At 48.5% G+C, this 26,739-nt stretch overlaps 1 protein-coding gene across 1 annotated transcript in view; it reads left to right on the top strand.

Moving 5' to 3' along the window:
* The window catches only part of dnai3 (dynein axonemal intermediate chain 3), a 150,158-nt gene that overhangs the window by 103,025 nt on the left and 20,394 nt on the right, over positions 1-26,739 (top strand). The window contains exons 13-15 of the mRNA XM_038793427.1: positions 1,163-1,236; positions 16,680-16,827; positions 19,504-19,588. Coding sequence (XP_038649355.1) covers positions 1,163-1,236; positions 16,680-16,827; positions 19,504-19,588 — 307 coding nt within the window. The remainder of the gene's footprint in view (positions 1-1,162; positions 1,237-16,679; positions 16,828-19,503; positions 19,589-26,739) is intronic.

Below are 26,739 nucleotides of genomic sequence, written 5' to 3'. Positions count from 1 at the left end.
AACCTAGTCAATCTCTCCTCATATGACAGTCCCGCCATCCCTGGAATCAGTCTGGTAAACCTTCGCTGCACTCCCTCGAGAGCAAGAACATCCTTCCTCAGAGAAGGAGACCAAAACTGCCCACAATACTCCAGGGTATGGCCTCACCAAGGTCGTGTACAATTGCAGAACACCTCCCTGCTTCTATACTCGAAACCTCTTGCAATGAAAGGGGGGGGGGGGGGTTGTTGGGTTACTGGTATAGGGTGGATACGTTGGCTTGAGTAGGGTGATCATTGCTCGGCACAACATCGAGGGCCGAAGGGCCTGTTCTGTGCTGTACTGTTCTATGTTCTATACCATTAGCCTTCTTTGCCGCCTGCTGCACCTGCATGCTTACCTTCAGCGAATGGTGCACAAGGACACCCAGGACCCGCTGCACACTAACCTCTCTCAATTTACAACCATTCGGATAGTAATCTGCCTTCCTGTTTTGGCTTCCAAAATGAATAACCTCACACTTATCCAAATTATACTGCATCTGCCATTGACTTGCCCATTCGCCCAACCTGTCCAGATCTAGTTTCAGAACTAGTTTGATTCTATTGACAAAATCCAACACCTAAAAATGCTTCCAAAGTCAGTAGCATTTGTAATTGTAGTGCTGCTTGTAGATGATGCACACTGCTGCCTCTGTGCATTGGTGGTGGAGGGAATGGTGAATGGAGTGCTATTCATGATTGCTTCTTTGTCCTGGATGGTGTTCAGCTTCTTGTGTGATGCTGGAGCCTCACTCAACCAGGCAAATGAGGAGTATTACTTCACTCCTTACTTTGGTCTTGTAGGTGGAGATGATGGCATAGTGACCATGTTGTAATCCGGCTATTGTTCTGGGGTGGGGTGGGGGGGGTGGGGGGGAGGGGGGCATGGCTTTACATCTCGCTACCCTAGCTGGTGGCATTTATGATCCTTAAAACCTACCTTTACGGCCAGGCTATTTATTATTTAAATGAACGGCTCTTTATGTGACTCGGTGCCAGATTTTCTTTGATAATACTCCTGCAAAGTGCCTTTGAATGTTTCACTGTATTAAAGATGCTATATAAATGAAAGTATTTATTGTTTGTAACACTGTCTAAAGTTGATCACTTTGCTGGTGAAAACATTACGGTTCTTTTTCAAGGTAACAAAGTTTGGCGTCCCGTGTGAGTCTGGAGAAGGGGCTTCTGTCCAACTTATCACATGCTCTCCTGATTGGTAAATATGCAACATTTGTATTTTGTTTCTTGTCACTTTGCTTTTCCTGTCACTGTAATTGTAAAGTAGGTTTAACGGATTGTTTTTCCAAATTTCAAAGATTTGCTCCTCTCCCTGGTCCCATAACTGTCTACTGGATACAAATTCTGCTCGTTTTGATAGCGGAAGGTCCTCACTTCATTTTGTCGCATTTGCAATTAAGACGTCAGTGTTGATAATGGCTGCCATTAACCTGAGGCCAGCAAAGTGAACAGGAATCTGTCAAGGATATCCTCTTGATCAATGACTCGTGAATGTGTGCCTCACTTATACCAAATAAAGAACAAAGAACAAAGAAAATTACAGCACAGGAACAGGCCCTTCGGCCCTCCCAGACTGCGCCGATCCAGATCCTTTATCTGAACCTGTCTCCTATTTTCCAAGGTCTACTTCCCTCTGTTCCCGCCCGTTCATATACCTGTCTAGATGCATCTTAAATGATGCTATCGTATCCGCCTCTACCACCTCCGCTGGTAAAGTGTTCCAGGCACCCACCACTCTCTGCGTAAAAAACTTTCCACGCACATCTCCCTTAAACTTTCCCCCTCTCACCTTGAAATCGTGACCCCTTGTAACTGACACCCCCACTCTTGGGAAAAGCTTGTTGCTATCCACCCTGTCCATACCTCTCATAATTTTGTAGACCTCAATCAGGTCCCCCCTCAACCTCCGACTTTCCAACGAAAACAATCCTAATCTATTCAACCTTTCTTCATAGCTAGCACCCTCCATACCAGGCAACATCCTGGTGAACCTCCTCTGCACCCTCTCCAAAGCATCCACATCCTTCTGGTAATGTGGTGACAAGAACTGCACGCAGTATTCCAAATGTGGTCGAACCAAAGTCCTATACAACTGTAACATAAATAGACACAAATATGTGTCTATTTTCCGTGCAACTCCATGTTTCAACCTCTTCAAACTGCTTTCCAGCCCTTCCACAGCATTTAAAAAGCTTGAATGAAGCGCAGGGCCTGTGGTTCACTGGTGACGTCACACAGCGTTAGTATGGTGATATTGACCAGGAACTTGCCCAACTTGCCTAACTCCGTGCGGAGCCAGGTAGAGCAGGAATGAGTCTCCCAAACCCACATCATCAGTGATGTCCTATCTGTCTGTGACCTCATTAAACTATTCCTTTTTGTCCTTCTTGTAATAACTTCAAGAATTGGCCATACCAGTAACTTATAAAACACGATTTGTTACAACAATAAACAACTATTTGCAGAGTTCCTTAAAATGGTCTTTCCCGGGGCAGCACGATGGCGTAGTGGTTAGCATTGCAGCCTCATGGCGCCGAGGTCCAGGATCAATCCCAGCTCTGGGTCACTGTCCGTGTGGAGTTTGCACATTCTCCCCGTGCTTGTTTGGGTTTCGCCCCCACAACCCAAATTTGTGTAGGCTAGGTGGATCGGCCACGCTAAATTGCCCCTAAATTGGAAAAATATAATTGGGTACCCTAAATTTATTTTAAAAGAATGGTCTTTCCCTATTGCGCTCCAAATGCTGGGACAAGTCCCAACACGTTCCAGTAAATTTCCAACTCCGTCCCTGATTCGACTGGTGGGTCACATAACCCCTCCCTCAGAGAACTTCCCTTAAAGGGGCTAGCTAGTCCATTGGATGAAGGATGCTATTGGGCCGTTCTGATACGTTTTATTCCGTTAAAAGTCAGAGACATCTGGAACTCGGCACCGGTAATAGCTGTTCTGTTGTCCGACACGAGGACCTCTGATACCCCATGGATTGCAAAATCCTGGCGCAACTTCTCAACTGTGGCGTAAGCAGTTGTGGATCTCATCTCTATCTACTTAGAATGGGCATCCGCTAACAACAAAGACATGGTGCCCATGAACGGTCTCACATAGTCAATGTGGACCTTAACACGTGGTTGACCTGGCCATTTCCATGGACGTAAGGGAGCTACGGCAGATAACTTCTTACGAAATTGGCACTGATTGAGGTACCTTGCCATTCTTTCAATTGCAGAGTAGATGCCAAGACACCGCACATAACTTTCCGCTAGCATCTTCAATTTAGGCACACATCTCACTAGCATCCTCATTTTAGGCACAACTGGATGGGAACTATGTATCTCTTCCAGTAATAGTTCCTTTCCTAGCTCAGGAATGACCACTCTCGCTCCCCAGAGGACAAGACCATACTCACAGCTGAGATCATCTTTCCTGATCTGATGAGGCTTCACTTCCTCTGAAGATCTCTCATTCTGCCATCCATACAATATCTTCAGTTTCACCTTCGAGAACAGTGGGTCTCTGTTTGTCCAGTACTTAATCTGTTGAGCCGACACTGGCAAAGTGTCCAGAAAATCCATGGCCATTCTTATCTCTTCTGGTGATTACATAGAATTTACAGTGCAGAAGGAGGCCATTCGGCCCATCGAGTCTGCACCGGCTCCTGGAAAGAGCACCCTACCCAAGATTAACACCTCCACCCTATCCCCATAACCCAGTAACCCCACCCAACACTAAGGGCAATTTTGGGCACTAAGGGCAATTTATCATGGCCAATCCACCTAACCTGCACATCTTTGGACTGTGGGAGGAAACCGGAGCACCCGGAGGAAACCCACGCACACACGGGGAGAATGTGCAGACTCCGCACAGACAGTGACCCAAGCCGGAATCGAACCTGGGACCCTGGAGCTGTGAAGCGATTGTGTTATCCACAATGCTACCGCGCTACCGTGATGTGTGGGGTGCACCCATCTCTGGCAAAGGAAATGACTCATGGCATCTGAATTGGCTATTTGTGTCCCTCGATGATGTTCAGAAGCCAACAAGAACATCACCAACGCTGTATCTGGCTCCGAAGCTATTGTTGGAACTGCCTTATCTTCCTTAAATAAGCCCAACAATGGCTTATGGTCTGTCACTAAAGTGAAATGTCTCTGATGCACAATCAATGGACACGAAACGTGGATGAGATCCAAATGATAGGCTTTAATGCACAAGATGTGTGCCCGGCAGCAGACGTACAAAAGAAAGGCCGACTGCCGGGAAGCACGGGTTCTTATATCCCGCCTTGTAGGCGGAGCTACCTACCTCTCAACCAATTGGCTGAGGGCAATGACTTACCCGGGCCAATGGGCAGTGAGTCCTCTGCACCAATAGCAACTCACTTCCAAGGTACCGTAATACCCCTAGACATACTACCACATTCACCCCTTGTTGAAAAAGAAGCGGGGGGGGAAATAAAACGCGGGCATGAGGGGGGCGGGGGGGGGGGGGGGGGGGGCGGGGGGGCGTGTCCTGTGAGTACGTGAGACTGGTAGTATGACTAGAGATGTTTAGGTTGTACCATTGCATCGATGGCTGCCCACTGGCCCGTAACTTATGTGCAAAATACAGCAACTATGTAAAGTGTACAAAATTGGGGGGGGGGTAAAATGGAGAACAGGTAAGGAAAAGAAACAAGAGTCCATCCACAGGCAGAAGTCCACCAGTAGGTCAATCAGTCGAATGGGCGCCTTTGATGTCCTGCTTGACCTGCGCAGCTGTGCCGGCGACGTCGGAGCGGTGGTCGTCCGTGACTCCGGGAGCGATGATCCTGTTCCTGTGTCCGTACCCCTGGTCGGAGCTAGCGGGGGCCAGGCCAGGGAAGGGGTGTCCTGTCCGCTGGGCCGTGGGGGTGTCGGTGGGGGAGGGGGGGGGGGGTTTCTGGGGGCAGTTGGGGTTGGGGGAGGGGTGCTGGTGTTGGGGGGTGTGGCCGAGATCCGGCGGGTGCCAGGTCCCGAAGGGAGACCGTGTCCTGTCGGCCGTCGGGATACTCCACATACGCATATTGCGGATTTGCGTGGAGTAGCTGGACTCTTTCGACCAACGGGTCTGACTTGTGCACCCGCACATGCTTCCGGAGCAGAATGGGATCGGGGGTAGCCAGCCAGGTCGGGAGCGGGGTCCCTGAGGAAGACTTCCTGGGAAGAACAAGAAGGCGTTCGTGAGGCGTTTGGTTAGTGGAGGTACAGAGAAGTAACCGGATTGAGTGGAGGGTGTCTGGGAGGACCTCTTGCCAGTGGGAGATTGGGAGATTTCTGGACCGTAAGGCCAGCAGGACGGTCTTCCAGACCGTACCGTTCTCCCTCTCAACCTGTCCGTTACCCCGGGGGTTGTAACTGGTCATCCTGCTGGAGGCGATGCCCCTGCTGAGCAGGAATTGACGCAGCTCGTCACTCATAAATGAGGACCCCCCGATCGCTATGGATGTAAGCGGGGTAACCGAACAGGGAGAAGATGGTGTGTAGGGCTTTGATAATGGTGGTCATGGTCATGTCAGGGCAGGGGATGGCGAAGGGGAAGCGGGAGTACTCGTCAATCACGTTGAGGAAGTACGTGTTGCAGTTGTTGGAGGGGAGGGGACCTTTGAAGTCCATGCTGAGACGTTCAAAGGGGCGGGAAGCCTTAATCAGATGCACGGTAGAAGTGTGGCTTGCACTCCGCGCAGATGAGGCATTCCCTGGTCACTGTCCTGATCTCCTCGATGGAGTAGGGGAGGTTGCGGGTCTTAATGAAATGGAAAAAGCGGGTGACAGAGGTCCGCGAGGAGGGACAGGGCATCGGGAGGCTCGTTTAGCTTCCCAGGACGATACAAGATGTTGTAGTTGTACGTGGACAACTCGATCCTCCACCGCAAGATCTTATCGTTCTTTATCTTGCCCCTCTGTGCATTATCAAACATGAAGGCCACTGACCGTTGGTCTGTGAGGAGGGTAAACCTCCTGCCGGCCAGATAGTGCCTCCAATGTCGCACAGCTTCGACTATGGCCTGTGCTTCCTTCTCGACCGAGGAATGGCGGATTTCAGAAGCGTGGAGGGTACGGGAGAAGAAGGCCACGGGTCTGCCCGCTTGATTGAGGGTGGCCGCCAGAGCAACATCCGACGCGTCGCTCTCGACTTGAAAGGGGAGGGACTCATTGATAGCGCACATCGTGGCCTTTGCAATGTCTGCTTTGATGCGGTTAATGGCCTGGCGGGCCTCCATCGACAGGGGAAACGTGGTGGACTGGATGAGTGGGTGGGCTTTGTCGGCGTAATTGGGGACCCACTGGGCGTAATAAGAAAAGAAGCCCAAAAAGCACATGAGGGCTTTGGGGGAGTTGGGGAGGGGGAGCTCCATCAGTGGGCGCATGCGTTCGGGGTCGGGGCCTATCACTCTGTTACGCACTACGTAGCCGAGGATGGCTAGACGGTCGGTGCTAAACACGCATTTATCCTTATTGTAGGCCAGGTTGAGGAGTTTTGCGGTACGGAGGAATTTGTGGATGTTTGCGTTGTGGTCCTGCTGGTCGTGGCCACAGATGGTGACATTGTCGAGATACGGGAAGTTTGCCCGTAAACCGTGTTGGTCGACCATTCGGTCCATCTCCCTTTGGAAGACCAAGACCCCATTTGTGACACCGAAAGGAACCCTTAAAAAGTTGTAGAGTCGCCCATCCGCTTCGAACGCAGTGAACTTTCGGTCACTCGTGCGGATGAGCAGACTTAAGGTCCACCGTGGAAAAAACCTTGTACTGCGCGATCCTGTTGACCAGGTCGGAGATATTTGGGAGAGGATACACGTCCAGCTGCATAAACCTGTTGATGGTCTGACTGTAGTCTATGACCATCCGATTTTTCTCCCCGGTCTTAACCACAAGCACTTGTGCTCGCCAGGGGCTGTTGCTAACCTCGACGACCCCTTCCTTCAGAAGCCTATGGACTTCGGACCTGATGAAGGTCCGGTCCTAGGTACTGTACCGGGCGTCTGCTCCTGGTGGCAACGGGTTTGCAATCCGGGGTGAGGTTTGCAAACAAGGATGGGAGATCGACCTTGAGGGACGCGAGGCTGCAGACAGTAAGGGGGGGGCCATAGGGCCGCCGAATTTGAAGTTAAACTCTGGAGGTTGCACTGGAAATCTAACCCCAGAAGTGCTGCCGCGCAGAGATGGGGAAGGACGAAGAGCTTATAGTTTTTAAACTCCCTGCCCTGGACTGTGAGGTCCGCTATGCAGCACCCTATGATCCGGACCGAGTGCGAACCGGAGGCCAGAGCGATTCTTTGTTTTACCAGGTAAACGGGAAGGGCGCAGCGTCTTACCGTGGCGGGGTGGACGAAACTCTCTGTGCTCCCGGAGTCCAGCAGGCAGCTCGTCTCATGGCCGTTGAGGAGGATCTTCGTGGTTGCCGTGGACAGCGTGCGGGGCCGCGACTGGTTCAATGTGACTGAGGCGAGTCGTGGCAGGAACTCCGAGTCGTCATCTGGCAGGGAGCAGTCACCTGCGGGGTCCTCGGTGCCGATCCAAGATGGAGGCGCCCGTCGGCCGCACGTGGAGTCAGGGGTCCAAAATGGTGGCACACAGGGGATGGCACGTGGCGGTGGGGGGTGGGGGCAGCGAGGTCCGCGGGCCGCGTGGGGCCCCTGAGGAGCGCGGGGGGGAGACCCGCGGTCGCTGCTCGGGACCGCAGCGACTGCCTTGGACTGGCAAATGGCCGCAAAATGGCCCTTTTTGCTGCAGCCTTTACAGGTTGCGGTGCGGGCCGGGCAGCACTGGCGGGGGTGCTTGGCTTGGCCACAAAAGTAGCAGCGGGGCCCTGTGGGTTTATCGGGGCGCCCTGCGGCGCAGGCCTGAGGGATTCTTTGGGAGATGAGGAAATGGCTGAGGAACTGAACAGGTTTTTTGGGTCGGTCTTCACAGTGGAAGACACAAATAACATGCCAGTGACTGATAGAAATGAGGCTATGACAGGTGAGGACCTTGAGAGGATTGTTATCACTAAGGAGGGAGTGATGGGCAAGCTAATGGGGCTAAAGGTAGACAAGTCTCCTGGCCCTGACGGAATGCATCCCAGAGTGCTAAAAGAGATGGCTAGGGAAATTGCAAATGCACTAATGATGATTTACCAAAATTCACTAGACTCTGGGGTGGATCCGGTGGATTGGAAATTAGCAAACGTGACACCACTGTTTAAAAAATGAGGTAGGCAGAGAGCAGGAAATTATAGGCCAGTGAGCTTAACTTCGGTAGTAGGGGAGATGCTGGAATCTATCATCAAGGAAGAAATAGCGAGGCATCTGGATAGAAATTGTTCCATTGGGCAGACGCAGCATGGGTTCATAAAGGGCAGGTCGTGCCTAACTAATTTAGTGGAATTTTTTGAGGATATTACCAGTGCAGTAGATAATGGATGTGGTATATCTGGATTTCCAGAAAGCCTTTGACAAGGTGCCACACAAAAGGTTGCTGCATAAGATAAAGATGCATGGCATTAAGGGTAAAGTAGTAGCATGGATAGAGGATTGGTTAATTAATAGAAAGCAAAGAGTGGGGATTAATGGGTGTTTCTCTGGTTGGCAATCAGTAGCTAGTGGTGTCCCTCAGGGATCCGTTTTGGGCCCACAATTGTTCACAATTTACATAGATGATTTGGAGTTGGGGACCAAGGGCAATGTGTCCAAGTTTGCAGATGACACTAAGATGAGTGGTAAAGCGAAAAGTGCAGAAGATACTGGAAGTCTGCAGAGGGATTTGGATAGGTTAAGTGAATGGGCTAGGGTCTGGCAGATGAAATACAATGTTGACAAATGTGAGGTTATCCATTTTGGTAGGAATAACAGCAAACGGGATTATTATTTAAACGATAAAATATTAAAGCATGCCGCTGTGCAGAGAGACCTGGGTGTGCTAGTGCATGAGTCACAGAAAGTTGGTTTACAGGTGCAATAGATGATTAAGAAGGCAAATGGAATTTTGTCCTTCATTGCTAGACGGATGGAGTTTAAGACTAGGGAGGTTACGTTGCAATTGTATGGGGTGTTAGTGAGGCCACACCTGGAGTATTGTGTTCAGTTTTGGTCTCCTTACTTGAGAAAGGACGTACTGGCGCTGGAGGGTGTGCAGAGGAGATTCACTAGGTTAATCCCAGAGCTGAAGGGGTTGGATTATGAGGAGAGGTTGAGTAGACTGGAACTGTACTCGTTGGAATTTAGAAGGATGAGGGGGGATCTTATAGAAACATTTAAAATTATGAAGGGAATAGATAGGATAGATGCGGGCAGGTTGTTTCCATTGGCGGGTGAAAGCAGAACTAGGGGACATAGCCTCAAAATAAGGGGAAGCAGATTTAGGACTGAGTTTAGGAGGAACTTCTTCACCCAAAGGGTTATGAATCTATGGAATTCCTTGCACAGTGAAGCAGTTGAGGCTCCTTCATTAAATGTTTTCAAGGTAAAGATAGATAGTGTTTTGAAGAATAAAGGGATTAAGGGTTATGGTGTTCGGGCCGGAAAGTGGAGCTGAGTCCACAAAAGATCAGCCATGATCTCATTGAATGGCGGAGCAGGCTCGAGGGGCCAGGTGGCCTACTCCTGCTCCTAGTTCTTATGTTCTTATATTCTTATGTTCCGGGTCAGCGGAGGTGAGGGGGGTCGCGTTCCATGCTGCCCGGGGGGCCGCCGCGCGGTCGGGAGCATACACGCCGGCGTTGCGATTAGCGACATCTAGGGAGGAGGCGAGGGCCTGTGCCTCAGCGAGGCCCTTTGCACCAATAGCAGCTCACTTCCAAGGTACCGTAATACCCCTGGGCATACTACCACAGTCTCCCGCATAGATTTTGATGGAATGTTTCAGGTGACATCCAGGCCCTCTCTCTTGATTTGCGAATAGTTCATTCCTGGGTCTGTAAGTCTTCTCGATGCATATCCCGACTCATCATCCATTCTGAGAGATAAAACATCCTTAACTTCAAATGGGGACGCATCACATGTTAGTATTATCTTATCATGGGGCCGAAGTGCACAAGTAAACACAATGACCGCCACACCTGCTTGACCTGGTCAAATGTCTCTGTGACCACCTGGTCAAAAGGTGGTGCCTTCTGCACCCAGATGTTTCTTTAATAATACATGCAGTGGAGCTAACATCATCATCGTTTGGTTTGGGAGGAACGCCCACAATAGTTAACCACCCCAGAAAGAATTTGAGGTCATCCTAGGGGCCGGTGGCTCCATTATTGCTGTCACCTTATCCTCCATGGGGTGAAACCCCTGTACATCTACCCAATAACCCAGGTAAGCCACCTCATTGGCCTGGAAGGACTCTATCAGGTCCACTCCTGCTTCCTGGAATCTCCTTAATACTTCCTCCAAATTCGACAAGTGTTCTTCTTCTGTAGGTCTTGTTACTAATACATCGTCCAAGTACACGACACCCAGCAGCCATGCAGTAAAGTCTCTATGGATATCTGGAATGTAGCACACATTGATGATACTCCAAAAGGGCAACCATCTTTACTGGTACAATGCCTTATGGGTGTTTATGTTCATATATTCTCTCGATTCATCATCTAGCTCCAGCTGCTGATAGACATGACTCGATCTAACTTGTTGAGCATTTAACCTTCTGCCAGTTTCCCATGCAGATCTTCAATTTTGGGATTGGGCTTCGCAGTTTGGTTCACAGTCAGCTTGTAATCGCCACAGATGCGAATGGTTTTATCCGGTTTCACTACTGGCACAGTGGGTGCTGCCCATTCTCCAAATTGCACTGGTTGAATGATGTCTGGGTCTTCCAGCCTTTTCTACACTGTTTCAACCTTCTCCAATAGTGCATAAGGAACATGTATAGCTGGAGTGGCTTCCAGGTTCACGCCTTTCATTTTTCCCAGTTCTTTCTGGAAAACATTTTGGTATTTGCTGATGATCATGTGAGGCCCCCCTTCTCTGATGATTTGGCCCATCAAGTCTGCACCGGCCCTTTCAAAGAGCCCCTACTCAAGCCCATGTATCAACCCTATCCCCGTAACCCAGCAACACCCACTTAACCTTTTTGGACAGTAAGGGCAATTTAGCATGGTCAATCCACCTAACCTGCACATCTTTGGACTGTGGGAGGAAACCGGAGCACCCGGAGGAAACCCACACAGACACGGGGAGAACATGCAGACTCCGCAAAGTGACCCAGCCGGGAATCGAACCTGGGACCCTGGAGCTGTGAAGCAATTGTGCTATCGTGCTGCCCGTTCATGGCTATCTTCATGGCCTCGCCCATATATGTTATCAGTTTGTCCCAGTGTTGTTCACCCTGAGGTGGACCCCCTTCTTGAAGGTACCGGTAGGTCTGCTCCCCACCACCACGGTGGCTGAGGCCCCAGTGTCCACTTCCATCCATAATGCCCTTCCGTTTATCATTAAATGGTTTAGCTCAGTGGACTAGACAGCTGGTTTGTGATGCAGAACAATGCCAGCATGCGGATTCAATTCCCGTACCAGCTGTGTACCCGAACAGGTGCCAGAGTGTGGTGACTAGGGGCTTTTCACAGTAACTTCATTGCAGTGTTAATGTAAGCCTACTTGGGCAGCACGGTGGCCTAGTGGTTAGCACAACATCCTCACGGCGCTGAGGTCCCAGGTTCGATCCTGGCTCTGGGTCACTGTCCGTGTGGAGTTTGGACGTTCTCCCCGTGTCTGCGTGGGTTTCACCCCCACAACCCAAAAATGTGCAGAGTAGGTGGATTGGCCAGGTTAAATTGCCCCTTAATTGGAAAATATAACTGGCTAATCTAAAAAATTTATTTAAAAAAAATGTAAGCCTACTTGTGACAATAAAGGTTCTTATTATTAATTCTACTATGATGGGGGCCACTTTGCCCACTTTTACATTATTAACTTTCCACTCCACCTCAGGACCATCTTCAATACAGTATACCAGTGCTGTATTGTTTGATTTACTAGTGCTAGGCAGGCTTTGCTTATTCTTGCACTTGGGGGAGCGGTACAGTGGTTAGCACTGCTGCCTCACGGCACTGAGGTCCCAGGTTCGATCCCGGCTCTGGGTCACTGTCCGTGTGGAGTTTGCACATTCTCCCCGTGTCTGCGTGGGTTTCACCCCCACAACCCAAAAATGTGCAGAGTAGGTGGATTGGCCATGCTAAATTGCCCCTTAATTGGAAAAAATTAATTAGGTACTCTAAATTTATTATTTTTTTTATTTTTTGCACTTGTATCTCAAATGTCTTTTCTTCCCAACACCTGAAGCATTCACCTTCCTTAAATCTGCATACACCTGGGGGGTGGCTTCCTCCACACCTGTAACACTCTACTCACTCTGAGTCTCTCCTTAGCAGTGGATTTAACCTTCCATATCTACTGGCTCTTCCATTTCCCATATTCATTTCCTTGCTTGGACCAGCGCCTTCGCTGCTGGCCCCACTGCTGCTTCTGGTTTCACACCCTAACCTGCGGAATGTGATGCGCAACGTGCTTCGTTGCTGCTCGCCACTCTTTGCCGCGCGGGATGGCTAAAGCAATCGCCAGTACTTTTTTAAAACCTATGTCCAATTCTGCCCTAAGATTATTTCCTATGGCTTCATTGTTAACATCACATAGTACAGCGAAGGTTTACCAGACTGATTCCAGGGATGGTGGGACTGTCATATGAGGAGAGATTGACTAGGTTGGGATTGTTCTCGCTGGAGTTAAGAAGAGTGAAGGGGGATCTCATAGAGATTTATAAAATTCTAACAGGACTAGACAGGGCAGGTGCAGGGAAGATGTTACCAATGATGGGTGTGTCCAGAACCAGAGGTCACAGTCTCAGGATTCAGGGTAAACCATTTCAGACAGAGATAAGGAGACATTTCTTCACCCAAAGAATGGTGAGCCTGTGGAATTCATTACCACAGGAAGTAGTTGATGTTAAAACTTTGAATATATTCAAAAGGCGGCTGGATATAGCACTTGGGGAGAATGGGATCAAAGACTATGGGGAGGAAGCAGGATTAGGCTATTAGAACAGTACAGCACAGAACAGGCCCCTCGGCCCTCGACGCTGTGCCGAGCAATGACCACCCCACTCAAACCCACGCATCCACCCCACACCCGCAACCCAACAACATCCCAACCTTTCAACCTTACTTTTTAGGACACTACAGGCAATTTAGCATGGCCAATCCACCTAACCCGCACATCTTTGGACTGTGGGAGGAAACCGGAGCACCTGGAGGAAACCCACGCACACACGGGGAGGACGTGCAGACTCCACACAGACATTGACCCAGCCGGGAATCGAACCTGGGACCCTGGAGCTGTGAAGCATTTATGCTAACCACCATGCTACCGTGCTGCCCCTCTTTGCAATCTGATGATTCTCCATTAATTCTTTGCATACAACTATTGAGTTGTATGATCAGCCATGATCGTGGTGATTGGTGCAGCAGGCTCGAAGGGCCAAAGGGCCTCCTCCTGCTCCTATCTTACATGTACATGTATAGTAACCAATCTCTTCGCATCTCACTTCATGCAGTCCCAATATCGCAATGCTCTGCATTCTTCTTCAGCAATCTTCTTCGGCATCACCGTGAAGACAGCAATGGTTTCTCCTGGGGCTTTCCTGGTTGAATTAAACTTGTAATGCTGTAAAATTACTGGGGGCTTGGGGTGGTAATGCCCTTTGAGTGACTCTCCGATCTCTGCAAATGTATTGGTATCGGGGGCATCCAGTAATGTTAAGCTTTGAATCAGACTATAAGTCTGTGCCCTCCATGCTTTACAAAATTACTCTCTGCTTCTTCTCCCCCTCTATTTCATTCACACGGAAAAATAATTTAAAGTGTTCCACATACTGGGATATGGGCCAAATGCGGGCAATTGGGACTAGCTTAGTGGTTAAAAACTGGGTGGTATACAAATTGGCCGGCATGGACAAGTTGGGCCGAAGGGCCTGTTTCCATCGTGTAAACCTCTAAGACTCTATACTGTACCCAATCTTCTGTAGCAGGATCGAGCGGCTCTAGTTTTCTGAACAGAGGCATTTTGGCTGTTGGCTTCCTTGCAGGCTGGACTTGTCTGCACTTGTTCTGCATCTCTTTGCAATCTGATGTTTCTCCATTAATTCTTTGCAATCTCAGTCTCTGGTCTTTACCTTGTCGCCAATGTAATAACTTCAAGAATTGGCTCCACCAGTTAACTTATTAAACGCAATATATTACAACTATAAACAGACTGCATAATACGGTCTCTCCATAGTCCGCTCTCGGGTCCTACTATTGGGACACAACACATCCCAATTAAATCACAGCTCCATCCCTGATTGGACTAGCGGGTTGCCTGACTACTTCTCGGAGTGCATCCTTTAAAGGGGCTAGCTGTTACATTTCCCGACCTGTCTGCAGTCTTTAACGTGGCTGACCACATCATTCTCTTTCATCACCTCTCCACTCTTACCCAGTTGGATGAGACGTCTCTCACCTGGTTCTATTCTCATCTATCCAACCATAGATCGAGAATTACCTACACTGGTTCTTCCGCCCCTCATTGAAGCACAAGCTCTGGGTCTCCCTCACGGTTCTAACCTTGTCCCCCGCCTATTTCTCATCTGCATTCTTCCCCTTTGCAACACAAAAAGCTGGAGTTTGCATTCCCTGCCAGTGGGTTTGAAGGCCGGGAGGCATTCCAGCACCCCATTTGGCTGATATTTTAGGGGGGGCGGACGAGACAAGCTCTTCCTAATTATTCCCATAAGCTAATGGCTACTCAAGGCTGTCATCATGCCTCCTGCTGCCAGTTCGCTAATGGTGGGGCTGGGGCTGGGGAGCTAGGCCATGTGGTAAGCCTGACAACTTTGGTATAACTCCTTTGGAGCACTCCTGTGCTCATCGGAGGCACCATCCATGAGGTCCTTCCTTCCTTCAACCTCCCCCCCCCCCCCCCCCCCCCCCTCCCGGGCCTCTTGATTCCAGACCCCTACTCCTCTCCCTCAGCCAAGGCTTTCCTGGGCCAGGTGTGTTGGGACCGCCTGTAGTACCAGCAGTGGCCTCTGCTCCTGACTGGCGCTGCTGGGACTTCAGTTGCCAGCCAATCTGATTGACCAATAGCTCTCTAAGCCTGGACTTGAGAAAGGAACTGGCGTCTTGCCTTGAAGCAATAAACTCTGCCCCCGTCGGGTTGGTGAGCAGGTCCCCCCCCCCCCAACCTTTTAGCTAAGGGGTGGGGGGCAGAGAGTACAGCATGCTGTAATATCCAACCAAGTGGATGAGGGTGGGGGAGGGACGTATTCTTTTAACACGGTGTTGGAGGGTGAACTCCTGCTTCTCCTGGCTCCACTTGTGATAAGTACAGGTGTCTGTCTTCCTTCAGCATGTGGTGAGTGAGGGCTGGGATATCCGCAGAACTGAGAGACAAGCAGTGCCCGGATTTAAACGAATTACTTCTGCCTCTGTTCAGTTCTGACACCAGTGAAAACCACCAGGTACAATCTGGTGCATTACAGTCTCCCATCCAGAAATATGCTCAAGTGTTTGCTAACCACCATTTTGGAGCATCGTGGGGGGGGGGGGGGGGGGGGGGATGTTTTACACCCAGAAAATTAGCACAGGGCCAGTTAGAGGCCATTTAACAGTGGTTCAATAAATCAGTAAAATAATGGCACCACGGTAGCATAGTGGTTAGCACAATTGCTTCACAGCTCCAAGGTCCCAGGTTCGATTCCCGGCTTGGGTCACTGTCTGTGCGGAGTCTGCACGTTCTTCCCGTGTCTGCGTGGGTTTCCTCCAGGTGCTCCGGATTCCTCCCACAGATGTGCAGGTTAGGTGGATTGGCCATGCTAAATTGCCCTTTAAGTTGGGTGGGGTTACTGGGTTATGGGGATAGGGTGGAGGTGTGGACGTTGGGAAGGGTGCTCTTTCCAAGAGCCGGTGCAGACTCGATGGGCCGAATGGCCTCCTTCTGCACTGTAAATTCTATAATGTTCCCCTGAGAGCAATAAATCGAATTTGGAAATTCTGAGCGGCTCAATTCCTGTCATTCAGGGTCAGCGTCCTGACTATTTAATGCATAGCGTTACAAATATTTTCTTCCACTCTTCCAAAATTAAGAGTATAAGAATATATAACCACTTAAGCCTGCTCGAGATCACTAAGATCATGGCTGATCTTCTAACTCAACTCAGTTCTAAATATCCAATCCCTAATCCTGAGAGTGTGACCCCATGTTATAGATTCCCTAACCACTGGGAAAAGCCTCTCCACGTCTTTAAGTCAAGTTCCTTTAAGAATTCCACATGTTTCAATGACATCGCCTCTCATTCTTCGAAACTCCAGAGAAAGTGGACCCATTCGCTCAATCGCTCCTCAAAGGACAGCCCTCGCAAGCAATGTCAATGGAAATATAGATCCCGAAACACAAGCAGATCATGCTTGATCTTGAATGGAGGAGCAGGCTCGAGGGGCCGATCGGCCAACTCCAGCTCCTACTTTCTGTGTTTGTAAATGTCCCTTTAGTATCACTCAGGAAGTTGGTTGCTCATTCTAGCAGTATGAATTTTCCATGTTCCGACGCCTGCCATTATTCTGGCCTCTCTATGGGTCAGTGTTTATATGTTGCAGAATGCTTATGGCATCACTTTTCTGCAGCTCCATATTGTTCTGGGATATTCGACGACCCAAAGCTCGCGTCCTGACGAGACAGGAGAAACAGAAAATGGAGAAAGAGCTGCCAAATCCCGAAGGAGTACCTGACACTTTTAAGCATCTTGATCTCTACTGGAAGCCGATGCATAGGGTAATGTGAATGTATTATTTTTAAAACATTTATTTATGTGACATGGACGCACAGGCTGGGCCAGCGTTTATTGTCCATCCCTAATTCCCCTTGAGGGGGCAGTTAAGAGTCAACCACATTGCTGTGGGTCTGGAGTCACGTGTAGGCCAGACCGGGTAAGGACGGCAGATTTCCTTCCCTAAAGGACATTAGTGAACCAGATGGATTTTTCCGACAAAAGACAATGGTTCCATGGTCATCATTAGACTTTTAATTCCCGATTTTTATTGAATTCAAATTTCACTATCTGCAGCGACGGGATTTGAACCCCCGAGCATGACTCTGGTTTAGCTCAGTGGGCTAGACAGCTGGTTTGTAATGCAGAACAAGGCCAACAGCGTGGGTTCAATTCCCGTACCAGCTTACCCAAAAAGGCGCCGGAATGTGGCCACTAGGGGCTTTTCACAGTAACTTCATACTTGTGACAATAAAAGGTTATTATTATTACTCCAAGTTTACTAGTCCAGTGACAATGCCAAAATGACACATCCCCAATATGAAAATGAAGACATGGCCATGACTGAATTATACTTTTACTGAAAACAGTCTCACCGTTGTGGCTCAGTGGGTAACACACCTGTGCACATCAGAAGGTGTTCATGTTCCCGTGCATCTATTGCCCTTGTCCTTCTGACGTGGTGGAGGTTGTGGGTTTGGGAGGTGCTGTCTAAGGGGCCGCTGGAGTGCATCTTATAGATGGTTCACACTGCTCCTATTGTCTGTCTGTTGGTGGAGGAGGGAGTGAATGTAGAATGTGGTGGATGAGGTGTCAATACAGCGGCTGCTGGATGGTGGTGAGTTTGAGTGTTGTTGGAATATTCCATTAGACTCCTGACTTGTGCCTTGCAGATTGTGGACAGGCTTTGGGGAGTAAGGACGTGAGTTACTTACCGCAGAATTCCCAGCTTCAGACCTACTCTTGTAGCCATGGTATTTATATGGCTGCTTCGATTCAATTTCTGGTCAGTGATAAATCTCTGGATTCTGATAATGGGGAATTCAGTCATGGTAATGCGACCGAATATTACGAGGGGATGGTTAGAATCTCTCATGTTGGAGATGGTCATTTCCTGACACTTGTGTGACGCAAATGAGCGAAGAAAGATTACCCTCAGATTTTCACTTATTATCAGCCATCAAGAGTAGGTGCTCCAAACGCCCTGGGGTCATTTAAACTGTATTTATTGTGGTGTTACTGCAGGCCATGCACACCACAACATCTTAATGCACTTGCATGTGCAGTGCAGTTAGGTACATAATAGAGATTTGGTCCAAAAGGATGTCCCGTATCCAACCTGTGATAAAGCATCCCCAGTGTAACATGTTCCCACTAATATTGAGCTTTTTTGAGAAGTGAGGAATCCAATTTAGAGACAGTTTTGGCTTCATGTTCACGGGAATTGGATTGAGACAAGGTAGAATCTCTAGCTGTGAGATTCTGGTTACCCTGGACACAAGCCCGGGCCAGATTTCAGTCCAGGGGCCAAAGGTGAATGATCCGATCAAAAGGGATAAACTTACTTAAATTAATTACAATTTACTGTGTCGTATGTTTAGTTAAAATACCAGAGGGACACAGACTGAAGGTAATTGGTGGGAGAATCTGAGGGTGATAATGAGGATTTCTTTAAACACAGCGAGTTGTTGTAATCTGAAATGCGCTGCCTGATAGAGCGGTGGAAGCAGATTCAATGAAATTAAATTAAATTAAAATCGCTTATTGTCACGAGTAGGCTTCAATGAAGTTACTGTGAAAAGCCCCTAGTCGCCATATTCCAGCGCCTGTTCGGGGAGGCTGTTACGGGAATTGAACTGTGCTGCTGGCCTGCCTTGGTCTGCTTTCAAAGCCAGCGATTTAGCCCAGTGAGCTAAACAGCCTCAATGGGCTGGATTCTCCATTTCAGCGGCTAAGTGCCAGAGCCAGCGGAGCATGTGTGGTCTTTTACGACCAAAAATTCGGGGTGATACCCTCACCCATTCTGGGACCGGTGAGGGGCTAGCACCAGCGGCGGGTGATACGCCCGCCCAAAAGGACGAAGAATGGACTGCAGTCGCGCCGTACAACATGGCGTCGGCCGTGCACGACCCGACCCCGCCATCTGCGACCCCACAGCTCACCCCCTGGTCACCCCCTACCAGTCCCACCAGCCCTCGCAGAAGCCCTGCAGCCAGCGGCACGGATCCCGGCCGAGTGGTGGCGTTGGACACAGTCCGCAGCCGCCACGCCAGGTTCCCGCATGGTTGGGACCACACGTCGTCGGGAACTCACATATCGGGGGCGGAGCATCGCAGGTGGGCAGACTGCTGATGCATCAACGCCATTGCAACGGCGCGCGGCACATGGTACGATGATGCCATTTCCGAGAGGGCGGAGCATGGCCAACCGGCATCAAACTGGCGCCGGCTCCAATTTCGGCATCGGAACCTATTCTCCGCCCGATCGGTGAACATGATTTTGGCGCGGGCAACGGAGAATCCCACCCAATAACTTTCAAAAAGGGAATTGGATACATTCTCAGAGGGAAAAAAAGGGGGATGTCTCTACCTTAGAGCTGGCACTGTTATTATGGGCTGAATAGACATGTCCTGGAATTCTATGATTCTAAGAATAAATCTTTTACTCCAAACCCCCAACAGGTGACATTACCTAAGGTTTCAAGCGCAGGAGAATACAGCCCTTTGAAAATTAGCATGAAGGAGAAATGCAGTGAGAAAGTCTTTGGTAAATACTCTTATATTCCCTACCTACTACTTCTAACACTGTCAGGGCTTACCGGAATATTTTTTTTAAAACTTAGTTGTTAAATGTAAATAAGTCCTTTACTTCTCAAACTCGGGGAATTTCCACAGGGTCAGTCTTGTACAAACGTTTCTCGGAACTAGGATATGTTGGTGATAGTTACTTCCAATTCCAATTTGAGTTTGAGTGTGACAGTAACTATTCAGTTATTACCCTATATTATGACTTTATTGAATTGGATTGGATTTTTTTACTGTCACGTGTACCGTGGTATGGTGGAAAGTATTGTTCTTTTTTTTTCTTTTTTTAAAAATAGATTTAGAGTACCAAATTCTTTTTTTTCACAATTAAGGGGCAATTTAGCATGGCCAAGCCACCTAACCTGCACATCTTTGGGTTGTGGGGGTGAAACCCACGCAAACACGGGGAGAACGTGCAAACTCCACATGGACAGTGACCCAGAGCCGGGATCGAACCTGGGACCTCAGCGCCTTGAGGCTGCAGCGCTAACCCACTGCGCCACCTTGCTGCCCGAAAAGTATTGTTCTGTGTACAGTTCCGACAGATCATTCCATACATGAAAAGAAAACACATAGGGCAAAGATAAAATACACCATGTAAATACATAGACACAGGCATCAGGTGAAGCATACAGGAGGGTAGTGCTACTCGGTAAGATGTGCAAACAGATCAGGTCAGTCCATAAGAGGGTCGTTTAGGAGTCTGGTAACAGTGGGGAAGAAGCCGGTTTTGAATCTGTCAGTGAGTGTTCTCAGCCTTCTGTATCTCCTGCCCAATGGAAGAAGTTGGAAGAGTGGGAAGAGTCTTTGATTATGCTGCCCGCTTTCCCCAGGCAGCGGGAGGTGTAGACAGAGTCAACCCAAAGGCGGGTTCTCGTGATGGACTGGGCTGTGTTCACGACTCTCTGAAGTTTCTTGCGGTCTTGGGCCGAGCAGTTGCCATACCAGACTGTGATGCAGCCCGATAGGATGCTTTCTATGGTGCATCTGTAAAAGTTGGGAAGAGTCAATGTGGACATGCTGAATTTCCTTAGTTTCCTGAGGACGTACAGGCACTGGTGTTGGTGATGTATGCACCTGGCAATTTGAAGCTGTCAACCATCTCCACAGAATTCTTCACCTGCTACATAAGAGTATAAGAAATAGGAGCAAAGTAGGCCAAAGGGCCTCTCGAACCATCTCTGCCATTCAATATGATCGTGGTTGATAGGCTTCAGTTTGTACTTTCCTGCTCTTTGCCTGTGTCCCATGATTTCCTGAAAGATTAAAAGTATCTCGGTCTCGCTTAAGTCCAAGGATGGAGATTCAGCAACCCTCTGCGGTGGAGAATTCCAAAGATTCACAAGCCTCTGAGTGAAGACATTTCCCCTCGTTTCAGTCCGAAATACCCTTTACCCTGAGTCTGTGACCCCCAAGTTCTCGATTCCCCAGCCGGGGGAAACAGCCTCTCAGTGTCTACCCTGCCAAGCCCCCAATTTTATTATGGCCAGGGTTTAACAACTCTAAAGTATATTATGGAGCCCACCTGACCTACAACCTTTATGTTGAATTTGTCTAGGATGAACCTGCATTTCAGGTGTTATTCAACAGACTTCTTGGGTACTTTTAATTATAGAAAAACAAGCTTTATTCTAAAAATTTAGTTAACATTTGTATAAACACACACAGCAAGAATTTTTATCAATTACGAACATAAAGACTCCACACAGCTTTTGTAATCTATGTATAACCCTTAATGAATTCCCCCTTAACTGTTCCAATTCAATAACAAAATCCAAGTAAAACCAGAAACCCCTTTTCAAAGGCGAGGCCCAGCTCACGACATTCTCACTGGTATAGGACTGTTATTAATACTCTGTTCCCCTTTTCAAACAGCAGATTAGAATTCCTTCCAGAAAGCAATTATCTCTTTTAAATTACCAAGCAGTCTGGAACAGCTTTAAAAATGAAGGTCGAGAAAGACACTTATTTCAATCTGTACAGTTCAAACCAGTCCAAATCTCAAAGCGAAAGTAGAAACATGGCGGGACTTGGCAGGCAAGTTGGCTGGTGCGGTCCTTGGGTGGGGGCTCCGTCATGGCCGTCGCGAAGATGACACCCCCTGCGCATGCGCCAGAATACGTCGGCCGGTCTGCACATGTGCGGAATCACACCAGCGGTTCTGCGCATGCGCTAACTCATGCAGTCCCTTCGGCACCGGCTGGGGCAGTGCCAACCCCTCCGCCGAGAATTCCGCTACTTCTGATCAGCCCGACGCCGGAGTGGTTCACACCGTTTCTGACGCCACATCGGGCCATCGCGCCGATCGCGGAGAATCCCGCCCTTTGTATCATAGTGGTACCTCACGATGGAGAAACATTATCACATTTATCCCTAGAGAATACAGATCATCTCATTCATATGACAGAGATTGTAAAATAGAATATTGAACTGTTGAGAAGGAAGTTCATTAACTCTGTTCCAAACACCAACAATGAATAAACAATGGCTTCATTTATGCCCAACGCAAATATCTTTAGAGTGCACATCACAAGAATTGGTTGACACAGCTGCCAGCTGCTCAGTGCTTCGTCGCTGAATAGTTTCTTTCAGCTGTAGTGCATTCTTTTACTAGGGTTTTTACTGTCAGTCTTAAAAGTAAAATACCAATCGCTGGGTGGAATTAATAGCCGACCCCCAATTGATCCAGCTGACAAGCCTTGTGTGTCAGTCAACAAAGATAAGGTGAATTAGAACGCGAGAAAAAATGTGGCAGATAGAGTTCAACCTGGGATAGAATGAGGATGTCCATTTTGGACAAAGGGAACATTATTACTTCAACGGTAAGAATCTGAGACCAGGCAAGTTCCAAAAAGAGGACCTTATGCAAAAGACAATATATACGTAGTGGTCAGCTTTTTAAAAAATAATCAGAAAGACCAATGGAATGTTCACCTTTATAATCTAGCGAGCTACAACATGATGGGGAGAATATTTTGCTGCCACTATGTAAAACTCTGGTTGTATCGACCTAGTTAGTAAATATAGGCCACATCTCGATCATGGTTTACAACTCTGAGCTGCACATCTTAGAAAAGATTTGCTGGAAGCTTTGGAAGGAGCATATCTCAGATTCACCAGAACGTTACTAAAGCTTCAAGGGTACGATTATGAGGAGATTACACGAGTTCCCCAGAATCTAGAAGGTTGAGGGTGATTTGATTGTAGTGTTTAGAATTGTGAAAGGAATTGATAGGGCATAGGAATTAATAGATCACCACAGGGTTCAGTGTTGGGTAGTTGCTGTTTGTCGTACATGTGAATGATTTAGACTTAAATGTGGGAGGCATGATCAGGACATTTGCAGATGGATTGTTTTTCGGGCTGTTAGAGGAAGCCGGGGGGGAATTAGCACATGCTTTCCAAACCTCGATAAATACAGGTGAGGTACCAACGGATTTTCAGGCCAGTTTTTCTGGTTTCGAATGGTGGGAAAATTATTCACAACAATTCTAAGACACAGGGTAAACTGTCACCTAGAAAGGCATAGATTGATCAGGGATAGTCAACAAAGGTTTGTTCAGGGAAGATTGTGCCTTACTAACTTAATAGAATTTTTTGAGGAAGTAACGAGGAGGATTGATGAGGGTCGTTCAGTGGCTGTAGTCTACATGGTTTTCAGTAAGGCATTTGACGTGGTCCCACGTGGCAGACTGGTCAGAAAACATAGGGTCCTAGGAATTAAGAGCAGAAGTCGGCCACTCAGCCCCTCGAGCCTGCTGTGCCATTCAATCAGATCATGGCTGATCTCTTCCTGGTCTCAAATCCACCTCCCTGCCTGTTCCCCCATATCCCTTCAACCCGTTTTTAAAATCAGAAATATATCTATCTCCTTCTTGAAACCATTTAATGACTCTTCGCCACCGCACCCTGGGGGAAAAGTGAGATCTGGGCTGCCGGGGAAGGTGTTGGATCCAAAATTGCCTCAGTGACAGGAAACAGGGAAATGGTTGATGGATATTTTTATGAATGGAAAATGGTTTCCAGTGGTTTTCCAGGCTCAGTGTTGGATCCTTGCTGTTTGTTGTATATGTGAATGATTTAGACTTAAATGTGAGAGGCATGATTGCCAAGTTTGCAGATGACACAAAAATTGGCCGTGTAGTTGATAGTTGAAGAGGTCTACGAAATGATGAGGGGCAAAGACAGAGTGGATAGTCAGAGGCTTTTCCCCAGGGTAGAGGGGTCAATTACTAGGGGCATAGGTTTAAGGTGCGAGGGGCAAGGTTTAGAGGCGATGTACGAGGCAAGTTTTTTACGCAGAGGGTAGTAGGTGATGTGTTGGATACTCTGGATCCGTGGAGACTGCGTTTACCTCAGCAGTAACACATACAGGCGGCCAACACTTAAAATAGTACAACACTATTTTATTAAGCTAGAAACTGTTGAACATACTTTCACTGTGGGTCGACACTATGTTAGATTAAACTAAAGACCTATGCCTATCCTAACCAGTCTATGCATTCAGCACATGGTGAAGATCTGTGCTACAAGCTGTGAGCTCTGTCCTCCTTAGAGGCTGCATCCCAAATGAGCGGGAAAACTAGTGCCCTCTGGCTTTATAGTGATTGTGCCCTAACTGGTGATTGGCTGCGGTGTTGTGTCTGTTGATTGGTCTTGCAGTGTGTCAATCAGTGTGTGTCTGCACCATGATATACTGGTGCATATTATGACAGTGGGTGCCTAGAACTCGCTGCCGGAGGAGGTGGTGGAAGCAGGGACGCTAGTGACGTTTAAGGGGCATCTTGACATATACATGAATAGGATGGGAATAGAGGGATACGGACCCCGGAAGTGTAGAAGATTTTAGTTTAGACGGGCAGCATGGTCGGCGCAGGCTTGGAGGGCCGAAGGGCCTGTTCCTGTGCTGTACCTTTCTTCGTTCTTTGTTCTTTGATAGCTGTTATCTCCAGAAAGAATCATTAGTTTGGTAGATTGGGCAGAAACATGGCAAATGGGATGTAATCTGGAAAAGCGTGAGATTATGTATTTGGGGAGAGCAAACATAGCAAAGGCAATACTCAATAAACGGGAAGATGTTGAGAGGAGCTGAGGAAGTGGGACCTTGGAGCGCATGTCCACAGGTCCTGGAGGATGGTAGGACAGGTGGACAAGGTGATCAAGAAATCATGGTCAAGATTCTCTGTTTTGGAGCCAAAATGCTCTGGCCAGCAGAGAATTGGGACTGGTCTCCATTGCCGCTGGGAACAGGGCCCAGGTGCGAGTCATTCTCCTTAACCCATTCAAATCTATGCATGTGGATAGCTCGCTGGATCCTGTTGGAATCCTGGTATCGGGCCGCCATGTTCAGCCATGTTGATCCGGAGGTCCGGCGGTGAGCCCCTCCACAGCCCAAATCCTGCTGCCCCTCCCCTGATAAGTAGGGGAATCCTCCCCCCACCATGGGAATAACGGGTCACCACTCCACAGCACGCACAAGTGAGGATGACCCGACCCCCTCCCCAAAGACACTCCACCAACCTCTCCATTAGATCCTCCCATCATGTCTCCCATCAGTAATCCCCCATCCAAAACTCTCAGTAGCGACCCGATTACACACCCATCAGAGGCCCCCCACCTGAGACCCCCATCAGTCACCCTGGCCTGAAAGATGAAGAGCAGTCCACGCAGTAGAGTGAAAGATCACTGCATTCACATTACCTTTCCCTAATATCTGCTGCCTCAGACAGAAGTGTTTCAAGCAGCAGCCGATTCAAGTATCTACCAGGGGGCAGTGCCAGGGAGTAGTGCCAAGAGACTGCCCTGTCCCCGACCACGCATAGGCTCCAAAGGCCTCTCAGCCCCAGGTGTGGTCATTACGTCTGGTCTCTGATACGTCGGCGGGGTCGGTGAATCCCGGGAGCTAGGAGATTCCAGCTAAAGCCTGGACATCCATATTTAAACAAATTTAAATACGTGAGTCTGGTTCACACCCGGTAAGGGTATTTAGGGGCTCGTCCGCTATTCTCAGGAGCCAGACGTATGCCAGGTGCAACGCGGGGAAGAATCGCCCCAATGAGATGGTGCCTGGCACCAGTGTGACCCATTGACTTTCAACCAACTTGGAATGTACCAGGAAATAGTTCTGGACTCCCATGTACCTTTTTTAGGCCACATTTGGAGCATTTTGCATAGTTCAAGTCTCACGAGGATAGATTTTTGATAGTCAAGGGAGTCAGTGGGTGACAGGTATGAAAGTGGTGTTAATGCCACAATCAGATCTGCCACGATTCTTATTAAATGGCAGAGTAGGCTCGAAGGGATGAATAGTTTTTTCCTGCTCCTAATACTTGTGAACACCATAACATAAGAAATAGGAGCCAAATAGACCATAGAGCCTGCTCCATCATTCAATACGATCATTGTCAATCTGCGGCTTCAATTCCATTTCCCGCCTCTCCCGGCCATCCTTGTGTGCCTTGGTTAGACCACACTTGCTGTAGTGTATACCGTCCTGGTCTCCACATTGTAACTTGTATTTGGCATTGGAGAAAGTGCGACAAAGAATCTAGTTCTGGGTAAATTTGTTCTCTGCTGCATTAAAATGCTATTTGAAGTGTTTTATAATAGAGTCCTGTTGAAAGGCAACTTCTCAAACCATTTCATTACCATACCGATATGTTAACACATATAGAATCATACAGAAATTTCAACACGAAACAGGCCATTCAGCCCACATGTCCATGCTGGTGTGTCAGCTCCACATAAGCCTCCTCCTATCCCCCTCTTACCCTCACCCCTCCTCCCCCCTCACCATACCAGCCCCCTCCCCGCACCCCATCAGCATCTCCTTCTATTCCTTTCCCCCTCATGAGTCTATCTAGCTTCCACTTAAATGTCTCGACACAATAGAACTCGACCGCTCCCTGTGGGAGCGACTTCCACATTTTCACCACTCTCTGGGTGAAGAGGTTTTTCCTGAATTCCCGATTGGATTTAGTAGTGACTGTTTACGTTCCCCCCCCCCCCCCCCCCCCCCCTCGATTTTGGGCTCCTCAAACACACGGAAACGTTTCTCTACATCGACATACATTGAATATTTTAATCAGGGCCTTTGAAAGACTTTTAAACCAT

This window comes from Scyliorhinus canicula, chromosome 4 (assembly GCF_902713615.1).
Source record: "Scyliorhinus canicula chromosome 4, sScyCan1.1, whole genome shotgun sequence".
In the NCBI taxonomy this organism is placed as follows: domain Eukaryota; kingdom Metazoa; phylum Chordata; class Chondrichthyes; order Carcharhiniformes; family Scyliorhinidae; genus Scyliorhinus; species Scyliorhinus canicula.
Note: the sequence above shows the minus strand (reverse complement) of the source record. Positions and strands in the feature narration are given on the sequence as shown.